Here is a 17,634-nt window from a genome sequence, read left to right on the forward strand (position 1 = left end):
GACATCTGCCATATGCTTTTATGTGACTTCAGGGGAATGCAGTCTAGATATCTGGGCAAGATGCAGTTTTTGTTACATGTGCCAGACATGAACTTTGCCTTTTGACTTGACAATAAATTTTTAGAAAGCAACCATATCAGTTCTTAGTTTCCTGTTTCTCTAAAGTTGCATATTATTCAATTGTTTTACATCATAGCATGATTCATTTAACCAGTCTATGGTTAACTCCTTCACAATGTTTTCATTTTACTTATATTCTTTATCTGCAGTGAGAATCCACATTATTTTGTTATTTCACAGATGTGTAAGTAAGTGTGTGTGAAAGATAATTTTTCAGATACAATCTCAGTGATCAAATGATATGAACCACTAGCTCTTTGATGCTTATTACAAAATTATTCTACTAATATGCTATACAAAGTTACACTCCCATTAACTTTTTATCACTTAATCATGATTGTGTAAAATATCCCTACTTTTCTTCATGTCTTCATGAATATAACTTGGTTATATGGCCAATGGGTCAGAAAGAACTCCTGGTTTGTTGGTATCCACCTGATAGGCCTAATCCTCCTCCTTTTTCCTTCAAATGCACAGCATTTTATATTTCTGTTCCCCAAATGTGTCTTGTTTCCCTTGCCCTTCACTCGTTGCATCAATGGTATCTTTCACCTGGCTTAAGGTGTAGCGAATGCTTCTTATAACTGGCTACCAACATCTATTACATTTAATTTGAAAAAAAAAATTGTAAGTAGTACGCATTTTCATGCTCATATTGCAAATGAGAATTTGAGGTTTAGAGATGTTAAATAGACTAGGCTCATCCAACTAATATGCAGTCATTTTTTTTCAGGCATGCTGAATCTGCCTCTTTCTTTCATTCCAGTTCTTCTCACACCAATGCATCCCATAGAGCAGAAAAAAAAAAAAACATCTCCTTGAGATATCTCTAGGTATATCACAGAACTGTATATCTTGAGCCAAGTTTTCCATGAAGTTTCCAATTTGATATATAAGTGTATATAGTCTTTTAAAAAAATATACCTTTATTTGTTTTGATATCTGTAATATTTTGGATTATTTGTCATCAAATATAGTTGAAATTCTAGGAAGTTGCCACTTTTGGCTGTAACTTGGAGAACACTGATCTACTGTCCCTATAGCATATAAAGGAACATAGTTCTTCATGTTAGTGCTCCACTGACAGGCCCCTGCTCAGTCTTCAAAATTCAGTTCTTATGCTATTTCAGTGTCAACACCCCTGTGGGTCTTCAAGCTGGGTGTGATATCTCTGTCAGAAAGAACCCTGTATTATAGTTTAGCCCTGTACCGTGTATTGCAATTGCACAGCAGCTTTCCATTCTTTTTCTATAATCTTATGGATTCAGTCTATCACACATCTTCGTGCCGTTTGCATCAGAGAAGAGGTACATTAAATCTTTTTTTTTTTTATGGTAATAAATGGTTTTTGTTTTATTTTGATTTTTAAATTTTTATTTAACTTATTTATTATTATTATTTTTACCAAAACACTGCTCAAATCGGGCTTATAGTGGTGCTGAATATTGAACCTGGGCCCTTTGATGCTTCAGGTATTAATGTCTTTTTGTATACCCATTATGCCATCTTTCTAGCTCCCAAAACATGGTTTTCAGAGGTGCAGGCCTGGAAGTAGAGCACCTGGCAAACCACACATATTACCATGTGCAAGGACCCAGGTTCAACCCACAGCAAGCCTGGGTCCATACTCCCAGAGAGATAGAGAATGGGAAAGCTATCAGGAGAGGGGATGGGATATGGAGACCGTGTTGTGGGAATTGTGTGGAGCTGTACCCCTCTTATCCTATGGTATTGTTAGTGTCTCCTTTCTTAAATAAATAATTAAAAAAAGAAAAAAACAAGAAGTTGAGAGGGAATTGGGTGATAGAGAGGGAGAAAGACAGAGACACCTGCAACACTGCTTCACCACTTGTGAAACTTTCCCCCTGCAGGTGGGGACCAGGTGCTCAAACCTGGGTCCTTGTGCACTGTGACATGTGAGCTCAACCAGATGCACCACCACCTGGCCCCTTCTGACTCCTCTTTTTTTTTTTTTAGATATAGAGAAGCAGAGAGGGAGTGGGGAGAAAGAAGGAGAGAGAGAGAGAGAGAGAGAGAGAGAGAGGGAGGGAGAGAAAGAAATACTGCACTGTTCCACCACTTATGAAGTTTGGCCTTGTAGGTGGGGCCGGTAATTTGAACATTAAATCTTTAATGAAAAAAAAAAAACACCAAAGATGGTTGAATGCATTATTGAACTAACTGCTTTTACTTTTTCCAAAGGAATCAAAAATTATCAGAACAATTCTACTTTTGAGGCTCTACTTCTCTTAAACACTCTTAACTATTTTCTTATGTTATTATTTTAGTCTGATTTCTCTTAGAATTTTTTTTTTTTTTTGCCTGCCCCTTCTCTTGGAAATTATGTAGGTTTACCTGGATTTTCAACAGTTTGTGTTATGCCATATTCTCAGAAGGGCAAATGATAAGGAAAATAACCCAGAGGGCTTTGTATCCCTTTAATCCAGGATCCAAAGTGTTTGTCCACAGGAATGTTTTTTTTTTTTCTCCATAAACACCATTCCCACCACCAAAAGACTGTGTCCTATCCCACCCCCCTCACCACCCCCGTGTCCGCCCCATGAAGCTGAACATACACCCTCACTCTTAACCCAGGGTTTTTACTTTGGTGCCCTACTCCAAATTTAGTCAGATCCTGCTTTGAGTTTCCTTCTCTGTTCTTTCTCAACTTCTGTTGATGAGTGGGATCATCCTATACTCGTCTTTATCTTTCTGACTTAGTTCACATAACATAATTCCTTCTAGCTTCATCCAAGAATCTTGTTTTTATACCATCAATGAAAGGGAAGTGAATCTGGAAAACACCAGAGGAAGCCAGGTACAGTTTTGCTTCCCTAAGAGAGAAGAGGAAAAGAAGAAAGACACTTGGATGTAGTTATAGGTGTAGGGATGCTCTAGAAAGGAAGTGAAGGCAGGACCACTGAAAAAATGGAGAAAATATATATACATAGATATAAATGGATATATAATCAGCCCATATAGGTGAGCTTGGGAGAACTACTGCAGTTTCCAGTAGAGGGAATGGAACACAAATCTCTGGCAGTGGGAACTATGTGGAATTATACCCCTATGATATGACAACATTGTAAACCAGTATTAAATCACTAATAAAAAAGTGTGTGTTATACCACTTGAATTTTACAGAAGGCATACAATAGCAGCTGGCTTTGTTAAATGAATCAAACCACAAGAGGATTTTTCCTTTTACAATAAAGGGGGAAAGTTACCATTTGTTTTGCAGCAGTCACTCTTGGGGCAGCACATACTCCAGAGCTTCCTTCAGTTCCTTCCCTTGGAATTCCTTTGTACAGATGGTGTATGTATCATAACATTGCTATTTTTACTATATGCTAGAATCAGTTAAGGTTTTATGTATTATTTGGTAGCTTATTTGGGGGATAGGAAAGGCATAAAAGTTTTATGGTGGAAATTATTGTCGATTGCTTCTTTACATTATATCATTTTGACTTAGGAAAGTTTTTTTATAATTTTTAAAAAAATTTATTTATTCATTCCTTTTTTGTTGTCCTTGTTGTTTTTTTATTGTTGTAGTTATTGTTGTCGTTGTTGGATAGGACAGAGAGAAATGGCGAGAGGAGGAGAAGACGGGGGGGGGGGGGAGAGAAAGATGGACACCTGCAGACCTGCTTCACCGCTTGTAAAGCGGCTCACTTGCAGGTGACTGGAACCCTTGCGGGGGCTCGAACCAGAATCCTTACACTTGTCCTTGCGCTTTGCACCACGTGCGCTTAACCCGCTGCGCTACCACCCGACTCCCTGCTTAGGAAAGTTTTATCAGAATGTTCTAACTTTGGATAACAGATGAAGCCTGCAGTTGGTATGCCCTTCATATCCTTCCAGTTGGTATTCCCTGCATATCCTTCCCCAGTGATATATCAGTAACATTGACTCTGGGCATACTATTCATTTCTTCTGTCTCTGGAAAATGGGGTTAATTGCATTTGCTTGCTACCACTCAGGAATACTGTCAAAGCTGATGAAACAACATTTTTTTTAAAAATGGCTTCCTTGAAAGTAATATGACATATTCATTAGAATGGTTATTTTAATGCTTATTTATTTATTTTATTTTTGAAATTATCTTTATTTATTTATTGGACAGAGACAGTCAGAAATTGAGAGGGGACGAAGTGGGAGAGAGACAGAGATATACCTTCAACATTGCTGTACCACTCACAAAGCTTTCCTCCTGCAGGTGGGGACTGAAGGCTCAAACCTGGGTCCTTGAGCATTGTAACGCGTGTGCTCAGCCAGCTGCGCTACCACCTGGCTTCTGTATTTCATAGTTTAGAAGAACACTGATAGTTCTTTCCAGATCATTGATATAAAAATCACTGCATTTCTTCACACTCAGGCACAAACAGAATTTTGTATCTGTAGCCATCTAAAACTTGGGCATTAAACTTAGTACACTTTCTACTTTTAGAGATGTTCAATTTGATTCGCTCTGTGCACATGTTTGTACCCTCTCTAATCAAATAGAATATATAAGAAGTTGTAATTAAAATTTATTGTATTCTTTTTTGAGAATTTGATATTTTTCTTTTCCCATATTTTCCAGAATTTTAAGAATTAAATCCCAATATTTAAAAATCTCACTGCTTTTATGAAGCATAAAAAATTCCGTCATCTCAGAGTCTCAGTTTTGTTACTCCAAATTAGCCATACCTTCTGTAGTATGACAGGTCATCTCAAAATTGTAATCGTGTGAAGTTTGAAGTTCTAGAAAATGAGCATAAATGCACTTCCAGTAACCACTGCCTATAGATAAGAAAACTAAACACTTAGTCTTCCAGTCTCACTGAGTATATAGTTGAAGTGTTCAATAGCTCATGTAACTATGGGGCTGATTATGAATTAGAAAGCACAGCTGAGGAATACTTATGTTACTGCAGAAAGTTCTGTTGTACAGTACTATCTACAAGATTTATATCTTAAAAGATTAATATTTTGGGGGCTTTTTGTTTTGTTAAGCTGAGTTTCATACATGCATGACTTTTCTACTCTTGGGCCAATTTGTCATAGAGAAAGAGATAGAGACAGAGATACAGAGATAGGAGATAGATAGATAGATGCTAGATATATAGATAAGGAAAGAGACTGAAAGAGAGAAACATCATAGAACATCTCCCCCCCCATGCCTTCTCATTCTCATATGCTACAGAGACTCAACCTGAGCTGTGCATTGCAAGGCCATACCTGGTGAGTTTTTCTTTCCAGTCCCAGGATTAGTGTCATTAGCTGAAATAATTTTTAGCTTTCTGCTTTCCTCTTTGATCCTTATGTAGTTTTCCTTCAAACAATGGTGAAATTTTTAACTGATTATTAAAATTAGCCTCACCCCCAAGACTGATCTGAACATAACATCTAAGGAAAATTATATGTCTCACCATCTTGAGATTGGTGCAGTGGCAGATCCAGCCATTTTTTTTGAGTAATTATCTGGGTTTGGAGTTACTCCCAGTGCTCTGATTTAGCAGTTTCTAAGCTTATAGCAAGTCTGAAAGAAACACAACTCTGTTTTGTATGTACAAATAAATCCTCCTATGCTGCATGCCATTCTCAGCCTGCCAGTTTCATGTGGCTGCTCCAGAAAATATAATTCAATAGTACATTAGTTAACCTGCATGCAAGCAATGGAGCATTCTGATTATTGAAATGTTCTGGCTGAGTGATTATCCTGATTTTTGCAGAAAAACTGCCGAGGCAAGGGATTTCTTATATGAGATGTTGTGCTGCTGTATTTCTCTCTTCTAACTGGTCATAGCTGCATTACTTCATCCCTCCAGCACTTAGAAATATATCTCTTTGTTAAAAAAAATCAGACTATATTAATATACTCTTTATGAAGCATCATAAAATAGGTCAATAATAATGATTCAGATAATTTTAGTAAAAAGATCAAAGCTAGAAAGAAAATTAAGCTCTCTGCCCAAATTTTGTACCACGAAAGCCTTAAAGAATTTCTGACTGGGAGCTGGGCAGTGGTGTACCTGGTTAAGCGCACATAGTGCTAAGTGCAAGGATATGCTCAAGCACTCAGGTTCAAGCCCCCACTCCCCACCTGCGGTGGGGACACCTCACAAGCAGTGAAGCAAGTCTGCCAGTGTCTATCTTTCCCTCTTTCTATCTTCCTCTCCTTTTTCAGTCTCTCTCTCTGTCCTATCCAATGAAAAAAAATGCTGACAATAAAGAAGTTTCTTCCAATAATGTAATTTAAAAATATCCATCTATGTATATTTTTCTATTTTATTTGATAGGACAGAGAGAGTTTAAAAGGTTGCGGGAGATAGAGAGGGAGAGACATCTGCAGATATGACTCACAGCTAGTGAAGCAGCTCCCCCTGCAGGTGAGGAGCTAGTGGACATTCCATACTGGGTCCGCATGACCACACAGCTACTATATTTTCTTTAAAAATAAAGACTTGTAAGTGCTTACTCTATCAGGCAATACTTCAGGGGCTTTACAAATGTTTTATTAACTTAATAAAACAACTTTTGGATTAGGTACCAGATTATTATATTCATTTTAAATGAAGAAACCAAGGTATAAGGAGCTATGAATGGGTCACTGATGATCTATCTGAATGCTCACTCTTACAAGAATTTTAGCATCAGTGTGTGTACAGCTGTATTTGTGATGGTATATGTGACTGGGTTTGTGACTTCTGCCACTTCTCTTCCCTTCCCCTCCCAAGTACTGGATGAGTAGAGTTGAGGAGCCCATGTGAAGAAGGGAGAGAGACTCTGGTAATGTCTGTTTGGACCCAATATGGAAAAATGGAACCAAGAGGCTTTTCTTATTTTTCCTCTTAAATAGCCCTTATATTTGATGTGTAAGAATGTTATAATGGGAATCGGGCTGTAGCGCAGCGGGTTAAGCGCAGGTGGCGCAAAGCACAAGGACGGCATAAGGATCCCGGTTCGAACCCCGGCTCCCCACCTGCAGGGGAGTCGCTTCTCAGGTGGTGAAGCAGGTCTGCAGGTGTCTATCTTTCTCTCCTCCTCTCTGTCTTCCCCTCCTCTCTCCATTTCTCTCTGTCCTATCCAACAATGACAACAACAATAATAACTACAACATTAAAACAACAAGGGCAACAAAAGGGAATAAATAAAATAAATATTAAAAAAAATTAAAAAAAGAATGTTATAAGCATTCATAATTCATTCTATCCTGATAGATTAGATTCTTTGAAGTAGTTAAATTTCTTTCAATTCAGCAGAAACAGGTATCTATATGTATATATAAATAAGTATGTATATATGTATAAATGTGTTGGCACATATTCTTGATCCTTGATAAGCTTCCAATTTAATGGGGAAAACAGTTAAACCAATAATGATACAAAGTATGGCTATAGAAGATGTACTATAAGAGTGGGTCCAAAATGCTGAAAGAGCATAAAAGAGCTTCAGAGATGACTAAGAACTCAGCACAACTCCATCATCTGGGAATCCTTGGATCCCATATAAATATGATGGGCCTAGACCTCTAACAGATCATTCTCTTTACCATCACTGATCATCTCCTACAGGAACAACATCATAACCCCTCTTGTGGATATTGCCCTCAATGTAGAATAACAGTAGTAGAAATTGCCTCACTCTCTGAAGGGAGGCTAGGTCAACATATTTTGCCACTTGAGGAAGACTGGTCCTGAAATGAGTGCAGGCTAGAATGTCCCTAGCTATGACCATGGAATGTGAATTCAGACTGACAGGGATGCAGAGGCTACACAGGCTCCTGTGCTAAGTATGGATAGACATGAACCCTGGTTCAGATTGATGAAATTTACAGTTAATGGTATTTATATATGTTTCCCATATTTGGGAGCTTTTCTCTGTCCTTATCCAGCTTTCTCAACTCTGACACTGTCTTTCCAGACAATATTCCTAGCCCACCTGCATGTTAGCTTTTGAGCTCAGGCAAAAATTAGTAAAGTCATGGGCACTTAGGAATATACCTAAAATAGACTTCCTAGCCCTTCCAACATGAAGACACCAAATTTCATCTGCTATTCTTTTACCTTTAGGCTCCTGATTATTAAACAACTTTTCCTGTTTTGTATCTTAGTGCTTTTCCACCAAGTGGCAGATGCTACTATGATACCAACCTGAATTCCCTGGGCAGACGACCTTACCAATGTGTCCTGGAACCCCACCTCCCCAGAGCCCTAACTGACTAGGGAAAGATATTGACCTGTCAACATCCATATACAGTGGAGAAGCTATTACAGAAGCCAGACCTTCCACCTTCTGCACCCCATAAAGATCTTTAGTCCATATCCCCAGAGGGATAAATAGAAAAGTTTTCAAGGAAGGCAATGGGATATGGAACTCTGGTGGTGGGAATTGTTTGGAATTGTAGTCCTCTTATACCACAATCTCGTCAGTCATTATTAAATCACTAATAAAAATAATAAAAAGAACTAAGGCATAAAAAGGAAAGAAGTTTGAAGTTATAAAGCCGTTATGTCTGAAAAATTTTGAATACTATATTGGTATTCAGTTGGTATTAGCAGTGGAATGAAAAATGGCCATGTGTGTGTGTAAAAGAATAAGATGAGTCTAAGAAAGATTTTAAAGAATAATTTCTACATATCATTTCACTTTATCTCACACAAACTATTTTTGACCAATTTAATTTCAACATTAATTTTTAAATATTTATTTATTTATTTATTTATTTATTTATTTATTTATTATTTTTGCCAGAACACTCCAGCTCTGCCTTATGGTGATGCTGATAGTCCCCTCATATTTATTATTTATTTATTTATTTATTTATTTATTTATTTATTTATTATTTTTGCCAGAACACTCCAGCTCTGCCTTATAGTGATGCTGATAGTCCCCTCCAGTCCTTGCAGCTCTGGAACTATTGGTGGTGCTATCTCCCCAGTGGTTCATTTTCAGCATTTAGGTAAAAAGTCAATAAGCAAATACTGGAAACATCTACTTTTACTTGCAGTTGTGGTTTTTCCATAAAGTCTGATGTTCCCAACTCTGGAATACTAGAAGATGGGGAAAACTAAGATCCAATTTGTATAAACTTTAAGCAATCTTGGTAAGAAGCAAAAATAATTGAATATAACCTATTCTGTCCTCCATGAAAAAAATGATAAAAACACTTAAAATCTGGGAAATAAGTAATCAGTAGATAGGGAAACATTTTCTTTGCGCAGAAAGGTTTTGTTGAGATTTTTTCCAGTTGTTATCTATAGAATGATGTGTAGTAAAATATTAATTACAGTTGTATTAAATTTAAGAAGTTTATTTTTATATCAACTAATTTTATAGCATAATAAGCTGTAGATGGTTAAAGACTTTCTTTCAAAAACATATATTTTAGTGACCCAATGAAGCATCTTCCTAACTGTACATTTGTCTTTTCTGGCAGATGACATTTGATCCAGAAATCTTCTTCAATGTTCTATTGCCACCAATTATATTCCATGCAGGATATAGCCTAAAGAAGGTTAGTATATGATAATTACTTTTATTTTTTTATCTGTAAGTAGATAATTTTGCTTGCACTGATAAATTTTATGAGTTTATGGGTATAACTGTCTGGTGAAAATATCATCATGCGGTATAGATTAAAATCTGACATACTTAGAATTATTTTCAGCCACTTCTTTCCAATACACCGGCAGTTAGCCACACACAGCTATTCAGCCTTTGAAATGTAGCAAGCCAGGGAGTCGGGCTGTAGCGCAGCGGGTTAAGCGCAGGTGGCGCTAAGCACAAGGACCCGCATAAGGATCCTGGTTCAAGCCCTGGCTCCCCACCTGCAGGGGTGTTGCTTCACAAGCGGTGAAACAGGTCTTGCAGGTGTCTATCTTTCCCTCTCTCTGTCTTCCCCCTCCCCTCTCCATTTCTCTCTGTCCTATCCAACAACAATGACAACAATAATAACTACAACAATGAAACAACAAGGGCAACAAAAGGGAAAAAATAAAAAAAAAATGTAGCAAGTCTGAATCAGGATGTGTTTAGCTATAAAAAAAAACACTTGATTTTGAAGACTGGTATTTAACAAGAGAATCTGAGACATCTTAATAATTTTTATATAGATTTATATATTATACAATGTCTTAGTTATGTTGAATCATACAAAACATAAAATTCATTTTAAATGATAAAAAAGAAAAATTAAATATACTTTAATGTTGTTATTAGAAAAACTTTTAAAAATCATGTATATCTTGCATTCTGTTCCTATTAAACAGCATTAGACACTGGACTAGATTATTACAATCAAAGTGTTTGATGTTAATTTGCATTAGATTTATCCATTGGGGTACAAACTCAAGAGCGATTTGCTAATACTCAAGCTGTTTATACTCATGTCTGATATTACAGTCTCTATATGTTTGTTTGGCATTCCATAAGCATAACCTGAAAGAACACATTTTGTAGATTAGTAAATCATATAGTCACTGTTTGTGGCTTTTCTGTGTTGTGGTGTAAGATTTGACCTGGAGAGTTTTGAAAGCAGAGGTAGCACTACACCTTTTTTTTTTTTTTTTTTTTTTTTTTTGCTACCCACCCCTCACCCAGGAGATTTCCAAGGATCTCCTTTGTCCTGTCAGATCCAGCCTGTTCAGAACAGATGAGGTTTTCTTACATACTTCAGGCTCCCTCTTGCTGTCAGTTCTGGTTACTCAGCTCTCACTTAACAGAACTAGAAGGGAGCATTTCAACCAAGTATTTGAAAAGACTTACAAGACTGAGCTTACTCAAGCCATCACCCTCAGTGCCAGCTCTATCACCAGGCATTATGTCCTGTGATTAATTAAAGTAAACTATTGTAGACTTCTAAGGCTTTGTTTTAGCACATACAGAAGAAATGTGTCAGAGATGACATGGAAGTCACAAGGCAACTTAAATCTTTGGGATTAGTTTCTTTTCAGTAGTAGTCCTCTCCTTCTCTTTCCTCCTCCTCTTCCTCTTCCTCTTCCTCTTCCTCTTTCTTCTTCTTCTTCTCCTTCTTCCTCTTCTTCTTCTTCTTCTTCTTCTTCTTCTTCTTCTTCTTCTTCTTCTTAGTATTTTCTAAATGCTAGAAGGGTTACATTGACAACAAAATGTAAAAACTATGTTGCATTTTACATTAATACAAAATTCATTTATATCATTGTTACATTTTACATTAATAACCCCAGTGTCCTGTGTAGACATTTCTCTGGTCCCTTTCTTGGTTAGCCTGTTCTAACAATCATCTCTCATTTCTGCCCTGCTACCTCCAAATGTATTTTTTTTCCTTTGAGGAGTCCCGTATTTATTTATTTATTTATTTATTTATTTATTTATTTATTTATTTATTTATCTTCTAGGGTTATCACTGGGGCTTGGTGATATTGAGGAAGTAGGGTGAGCCTGAGAGGGAGGAAGATTGACACTTACAGACCTGCTTCATGGCCTATCTGCAGGTGGGGAGTCAGGGGCTCAAACCCAGATTCTTGTGTGGGTCCTTCATTTAGTACTATGTGCGCTTAACTGGGTGTATCACTGCCCAGCCCCTTATTATTATGATTTTTTTGTATTAATCAGTTAAGTCAATTTGTTCAACAAGGCCAGCAATAGAGACTCAAATAAAATTTGCCTAAACAATTAAGGAAGAAAGAGGCTGTGGAAAAAAACAACAACAACATCCTTTTGTACTACAAAAAACAGAGGTATAGTATATAATATATATTTATTTCTTCACAGAGACACTTTTTTCAGAACTTGGGATCTATTTTAACATATGCATTCTTGGGAACTGCCATCTCCTGTATTGTCATTGGGTAAGTCACATTTGGGACTTAATGATGTTCTAAGTTGCTGTATGGTCAGTGATCTCTAGAGGTATCTTATATTTCCTGGACTCACACTGACAGAGAGAATTATTATTATTATTATTATTATTATTATTATTATATCACATCATTACACATTTTTGCTGATAAAATTGCAAGGCTTACATATTCTAATGAACACATGGTTTCAAGTCAAAGAAAACTGGAATTAGGCTGCTGAATTTTCTTGGTAAATTTTAGACTGCTGATTGAGGGAATGTGGATAACTTGAATTATGGGAATCACAATTTATTTATCACTTGACTAATACAAAAAAGCAAACTTTATTATTTTATTCTCCTGCCATTTGGCAGGACTATATGTGCATTTGATAGGAGTGAAATAATAACTAGATATGAAGGTACTTTTTACTAAAGGAAAATTTACAAGAGAGCAATCTGAATTAGATACTTCCTAATCTCTAATACTGGAATGACTTTTGATTGATAGACTGAGAGATGCAGCTTTGTTTTTTTCTCATTATGTTTGGCTATGTTGCTAAGTCAATGTGTAACTATAATAGACTTTGGCTTGCAGCTCATCATAAAGCAAAATGTGGTACAAAATGGTGAAGACAGTCCAATCCACTCATAATTCTATCCAATACATTAAATCTCTCCAGTGCAGAAAACATGTCCAGCTGCTATGACTGTGATGGTGTAGACATTTTAAATTGTTGGATACAGCCAGCTCTACCATTGAATTTTACTGCATACAGCTGTTATAACCTTAACTGAAACTGAATCTAACACTAGTCATTTGTCCAGTCATTCCATTATGAAGTGTTTAGTATGTTCCACTGAAAGGCAAAGAGATAGCATTACTTGGACCTGAAAGTGGTGTGGGGGTGGCTATTGAATTCTCTGTTAAATTTTTATGGAGGTAGTCTTTAACAATGCAGACTATATTATATTAAAATGCCCATTATGGTTAAAGCAGTGAGAAAGCTAACAATATTTAGGACCTAAGGTGAACGAGCCACATCAAGTCTAGGCACCTAAGAGGGCTTTAATCTGTCTGTAACTGAATGGTGTGGTGATTTTGATACCTCTGAAAGCAGGTACAAGGGAGGAATTTTCTTGTCTATGGGTCCACCATAGCTAAATATTTCAAATTTCCAAGCTGGCAAGGTCCTAGAGATCAGTGTGTAATTAAAGTCCCTCAGTCTGAAGATAAGTAGTGTGATACCTTGAAAGGCTAATTAACTGGCTAAGTGTCACTGTCATTGAGAAGTAGAACCATCATCAGGATAGAATTCAGGACTTCAGTCCCATGCTCAGGAGGATGTATCTACTTTTCTTTTAGTAATTTCTCTTTCATTCCTATGCATCTATATGCTTTTTTTTTTCCCTGTGTGTCAACACAAGGTTCAGAGGTGTGTGGACTCTCCACAGTTGTTTACTAGTTTATAGGAAAGGTTGATTTTTAGCAGTTTTTATATATGAGGGTTTGAAATATGCAACAGATCCAAATTTAAAATTCATATATATATTGTTCTGAGAAAAGAGAAGAATCAGTCCTTCCTATTACATTATTTCAACTACTGAATTTTAAGCATACTGAAGTAAATGTGACCATATAATATGTTGTTACCCTTATAAAATCTATAAATATAATTTTAAAAGTTTAAAATGAGTGTTCATAAATGACTTATTCTAACAAGCTCAAGAGATCTGCTGATAACTTATTTATTTGAGTTGAGAACCTTTTCTAAATTGATTTTATGACTATAGTCAATAATTTATTATGGAAAGTAATTTGAATAAAAGTGGCATACTGTTTGAGATGGATTTAATCTGAACAACAACAAAAGAGCTTGTAGGGTTCCTTCTTAGTTTGTATCAGAAGAGATAGGCAATTTAAAGATGTTTAGAATCTTTTTTTTATCAATAGTACATTACGGGAAACCATTTATAGTCTAGGAAGGTCATTCTGGTAGCATATGAGAGAGAAATTTTGCAGTGAGAAAAGATGGAAGTCAATGCCCATGTCCAGCAGAGAAGCAATTACAGAAGCAAGATCTCTTTTGTCTTGCAGCCCAAAAAGAATTTTGGTCCATACTCCCACTGGGGGAGAAATGATAGCGGGAAGATTTCCAGAGGGCTCTGAACTCCGACTCCACTGGGATCCAGATAGAGAAGAGGAAAAAGGGAGGGACATTCAAAAGTAGTAATAGATGTAGATGTTACTTGGAAAGGAAGAGAAGATGGAATCATAGGAAAAAATGGGAAAATATATACAAATATAGATAGATAGTTGTAGAAATAATAGTTAACCCATATCTGTAAACTTAGGAGAACTGCTGTAGCTTCAAATAGAGGGAATGGGTACACAGTACTCTGGTGGTGGGAATGGTGTGGAATTATACCTATGTTATCTTATAACTTTGTAAGTCAATATTAACATTAATACAATTTTAAGAAGAGAGAGAAAGATGGTAGTGAGGGGGTCTTTAAAGAGGCAATTTCCATTGATCTGGATGAGAATGATGAGGATAATGTCTTAAGTCATGGCAGTAAATGTACATGTGAAGTTACTAACTTGTTGAAATTCTAGGGGAGAATAGACCATCTAGCACAAGTGTGTATTGTGTAAATGGAAGGATAATCAATACTATTTGAAGAATAATAGGGGGTACTTAAACATAGCTAACAAGTGTTGAATCTAGGAAACATGTACATAACTAGCAGAATGGCAAAGAGGGAGAAAGTAGGGTCAGTGCCTAACATAGGTGAGTTCAAGTAGGATAGAAATTGGAATATCCGGGAATCGGGCAGTAGTGCAGTGGTTTAAGCACACGTGGCACAAAGTGCAAGGACCGCTGTAAGGATCCTGGTTTGAGACCCCCAGCTCTCCACCTGCAGGGGAGTCGCTTCATAGGTGGTGAAGCAGGTCTGCAGGTGTCTATCTTTCTCTCCCCCTCTCTGTCTTCCCCTCCTCTCTCCATTTCTCTCTGTCCTATCAATAATGACATAAATAACAACAATAATAACTACAACAATAAAACAACAAGGGCAATAAAAGGGAAAATAAATAAATAAATAGTTTAAAAAATTTAAAAAAAAAAAAGAAACTGGAATATCCATAGACTTAACCCCTAAGTAGCAATGGATGACTTCACAGTTGTTCTGTAAACTGAGATAGGAGAATACTGACAAGTCCAATTGGTTTGGGTATGGTGTGATGATAATCAAAGATTATTTATACATCTGAACTCCAGATACAATTTTAAAGCTTCTTAAATAAATGAATGTACTTAAATTCAGAACAACTGATACTTTCATAATTTGGTGACTTTGTTGTATGAGGACACTATTCAAGACCTAGAAAATATATTTTAGAAATGTCTGGTAATGTTTTTCTGTCAAATTAATTATAAAAACAACACAAGAAGTATTTTTTGAGAACTCAGTATGAGCTGTGCCCTTTTCCTTAAAATACTTTATGTGAATTATTTAATAGTCCTCAAAACAATCCCAATTATTAGGTATTATTATTATTATTATTATTATTATTCTCATTCAAGAGTTAAGACAGCTGAGGTATATACAGAAAAACATAGTGGTATTAGAACTGTTATGGGTAACTAAATAATTTGACTCCTGAGTTAAATACCAAAAATACTGTAGCTCTGTTTTTTGCCATGTGAGCTTAACCCACTGCGCTACTGCCTGGCCCCTGTAGCTCTGTTTTTTATTAGCACTAAAGTGAAATTTAAAACGTTGAACTAAAAAAAATAAATTTATACTAACAGGCCATGTGTTTCATTAGTCCCGTAGGAGTTCTCATAGACCCTAAAGATTTTACTATGGACCTCCTTTCCAAAGGAATTCACAGTGTTAAGGAGGAATAAGACTGCACGAGTTTATGTGGACAAAATCACATATGTTTGAACCAGGCAGGAGAAGGGACTCAGAACAGTGAGTTAGATAGGACTCTGAGGATAATTTCCTAAAGCCTATAGATTCTATGAGATTATTCACTGGAGAAAAATAAGGTAGTTGAAATTTTTCATATCTTCAAGTACATTATCCCTGATGGGTATGGACAACATCATATTAACTGCTGAGTTGGATAATAGGTTTTTTTAAAAAAGAGGGCAGTATATACATACACACACACCCGAACTGAAATGCTAGTGAGGCTGGTGACAAATGGTCATGACTGAGGATCAGAAATTTGTGAGCATGTGAAGTCCATAAATAATGGTTGTTTAAAACAGTTCAAATACTTTTTCATCTCTCCTACTTTGTCACTTAGAATATTATCTTAAAACATCTGTTTTATTTATTTGTTTATTTTTTTGGTGCTGAGGAGGAACTGGAGCTTCTTGCATGCATAATACTACTGCACCATTCTAATTTCTCTTAAAGACAGAGTGAAAGGGAAGAAAGAGAGGAAGGGAGAGAAACACCACTAAAATAGCACCACTCCACCATCTTTAGACTTTCATCTATTCTGATCCTTGGTGGTGTCCATAGTACTCTCATGTTGTGCTGGGGATCAAACCCAGGATATATATATAACTGAGTGGAAGTCATGGTCTATAGTACAGTCTTTGTACATATAGGCACAAGGCCCTATTTCTCCATGATAGATGTCTTGGTGTCTGCTTGACAGTTGCTCCCTCAACCTAAGACTTCTTCATACACCACAACCTCAATGCTCCTTCACCCCATCCATTTCCTTCCTTCCCCAAAGTCCAATACACCATACCCAGTCCAAGTTTTACATTATGTTTTAGCTTACTGCCCTTTTTTCCTCAAGTTTCACCTATGAGTGAAATAATTTGGTATTGATTCTTCTCTTTCTCAAACCCAGGATCTTAATGTGGAAGACATGTGCTCTTCACACTGAATCACCTCCTGAGCTCTACATTTTAAAAACATAACAGATGCATTTAAAGTATTTCTCTATTAATCTCTTCTATTTTTTTTTGGGGGGGTAACTATTCCTTTAACTTGAGCTCTACATTTACACCTTTATGTTGCACGAGATGTATATTGACAACCTACTGAATGTTTACTGTCCACACATATGTAGCATTTTGTCCTGAGAACTAATTAGTAAACATGAGATGCTTTTTCTTTTATTTAAGAAAGGATTAATTAACAAAACCATAGGGTAGGAGAGGTACAACTCTACACAATTCCCACCACCCAATCTCCATATCCCACCCTCTCCCCTGATAGCTTTCCCATTCTTCATCCCTCTGGGAGCACGGACCCAGGTTCATTGTGGGTTGCAGAAGGTAGAAGGTCTGGCTTCTGTAATTACTTCCCCGCTGAACATGGGTGTTGTCTGGTCGGTCCATACTCCCAGTCTGTCTCTCTCTTTCCCTAGTAGGGTGTGTCTCTGGGGAAGCGGAGCTCCAGGACACATTGGTGGGGTCTTCAATCCTGGGAAGCCTGGCCGGCATCCTGATGGCATCTGGAACCTGGTGACTGAAAAGAGAGTTAACATACGAACCCAAACAATTGTTGAGCAATTATGGACCCAAAGCTTGGAATAGTGGGGAGGAAGTGTTAGGGAGGTACTCACTGCAAACTCTAGTGTACTAGATGCTTTTTAAGACCAATAAAATATTCTTTTAGTTTCTCTGTTAATGAGGAATTAAATTCCACCTTTTCAAAACTGTCTGGAGAAAGGAACA

General features: G+C 36.7%; 1 protein-coding gene across 1 annotated transcript in view; it reads left to right on the top strand.

The window, feature by feature from the left end:
- The window catches only part of SLC9A9 (solute carrier family 9 member A9), a 706,212-nt gene that overhangs the window by 51,277 nt on the left and 637,301 nt on the right, over window positions 1-17,634 (top strand). Inside the window, exons 3-4 of the mRNA XM_060197560.1 lie at window positions 9,542-9,619; window positions 11,854-11,930. Of these exons, the coding sequence (XP_060053543.1) occupies window positions 9,542-9,619; window positions 11,854-11,930 (155 nt within the window). The remainder of the gene's footprint in view (window positions 1-9,541; window positions 9,620-11,853; window positions 11,931-17,634) is intronic.

This window comes from Erinaceus europaeus, chromosome 9, assembly GCF_950295315.1.
Source record: "Erinaceus europaeus chromosome 9, mEriEur2.1, whole genome shotgun sequence".
Classification (NCBI taxonomy): Eukaryota; Metazoa; Chordata; class Mammalia; order Eulipotyphla; family Erinaceidae; genus Erinaceus; species Erinaceus europaeus.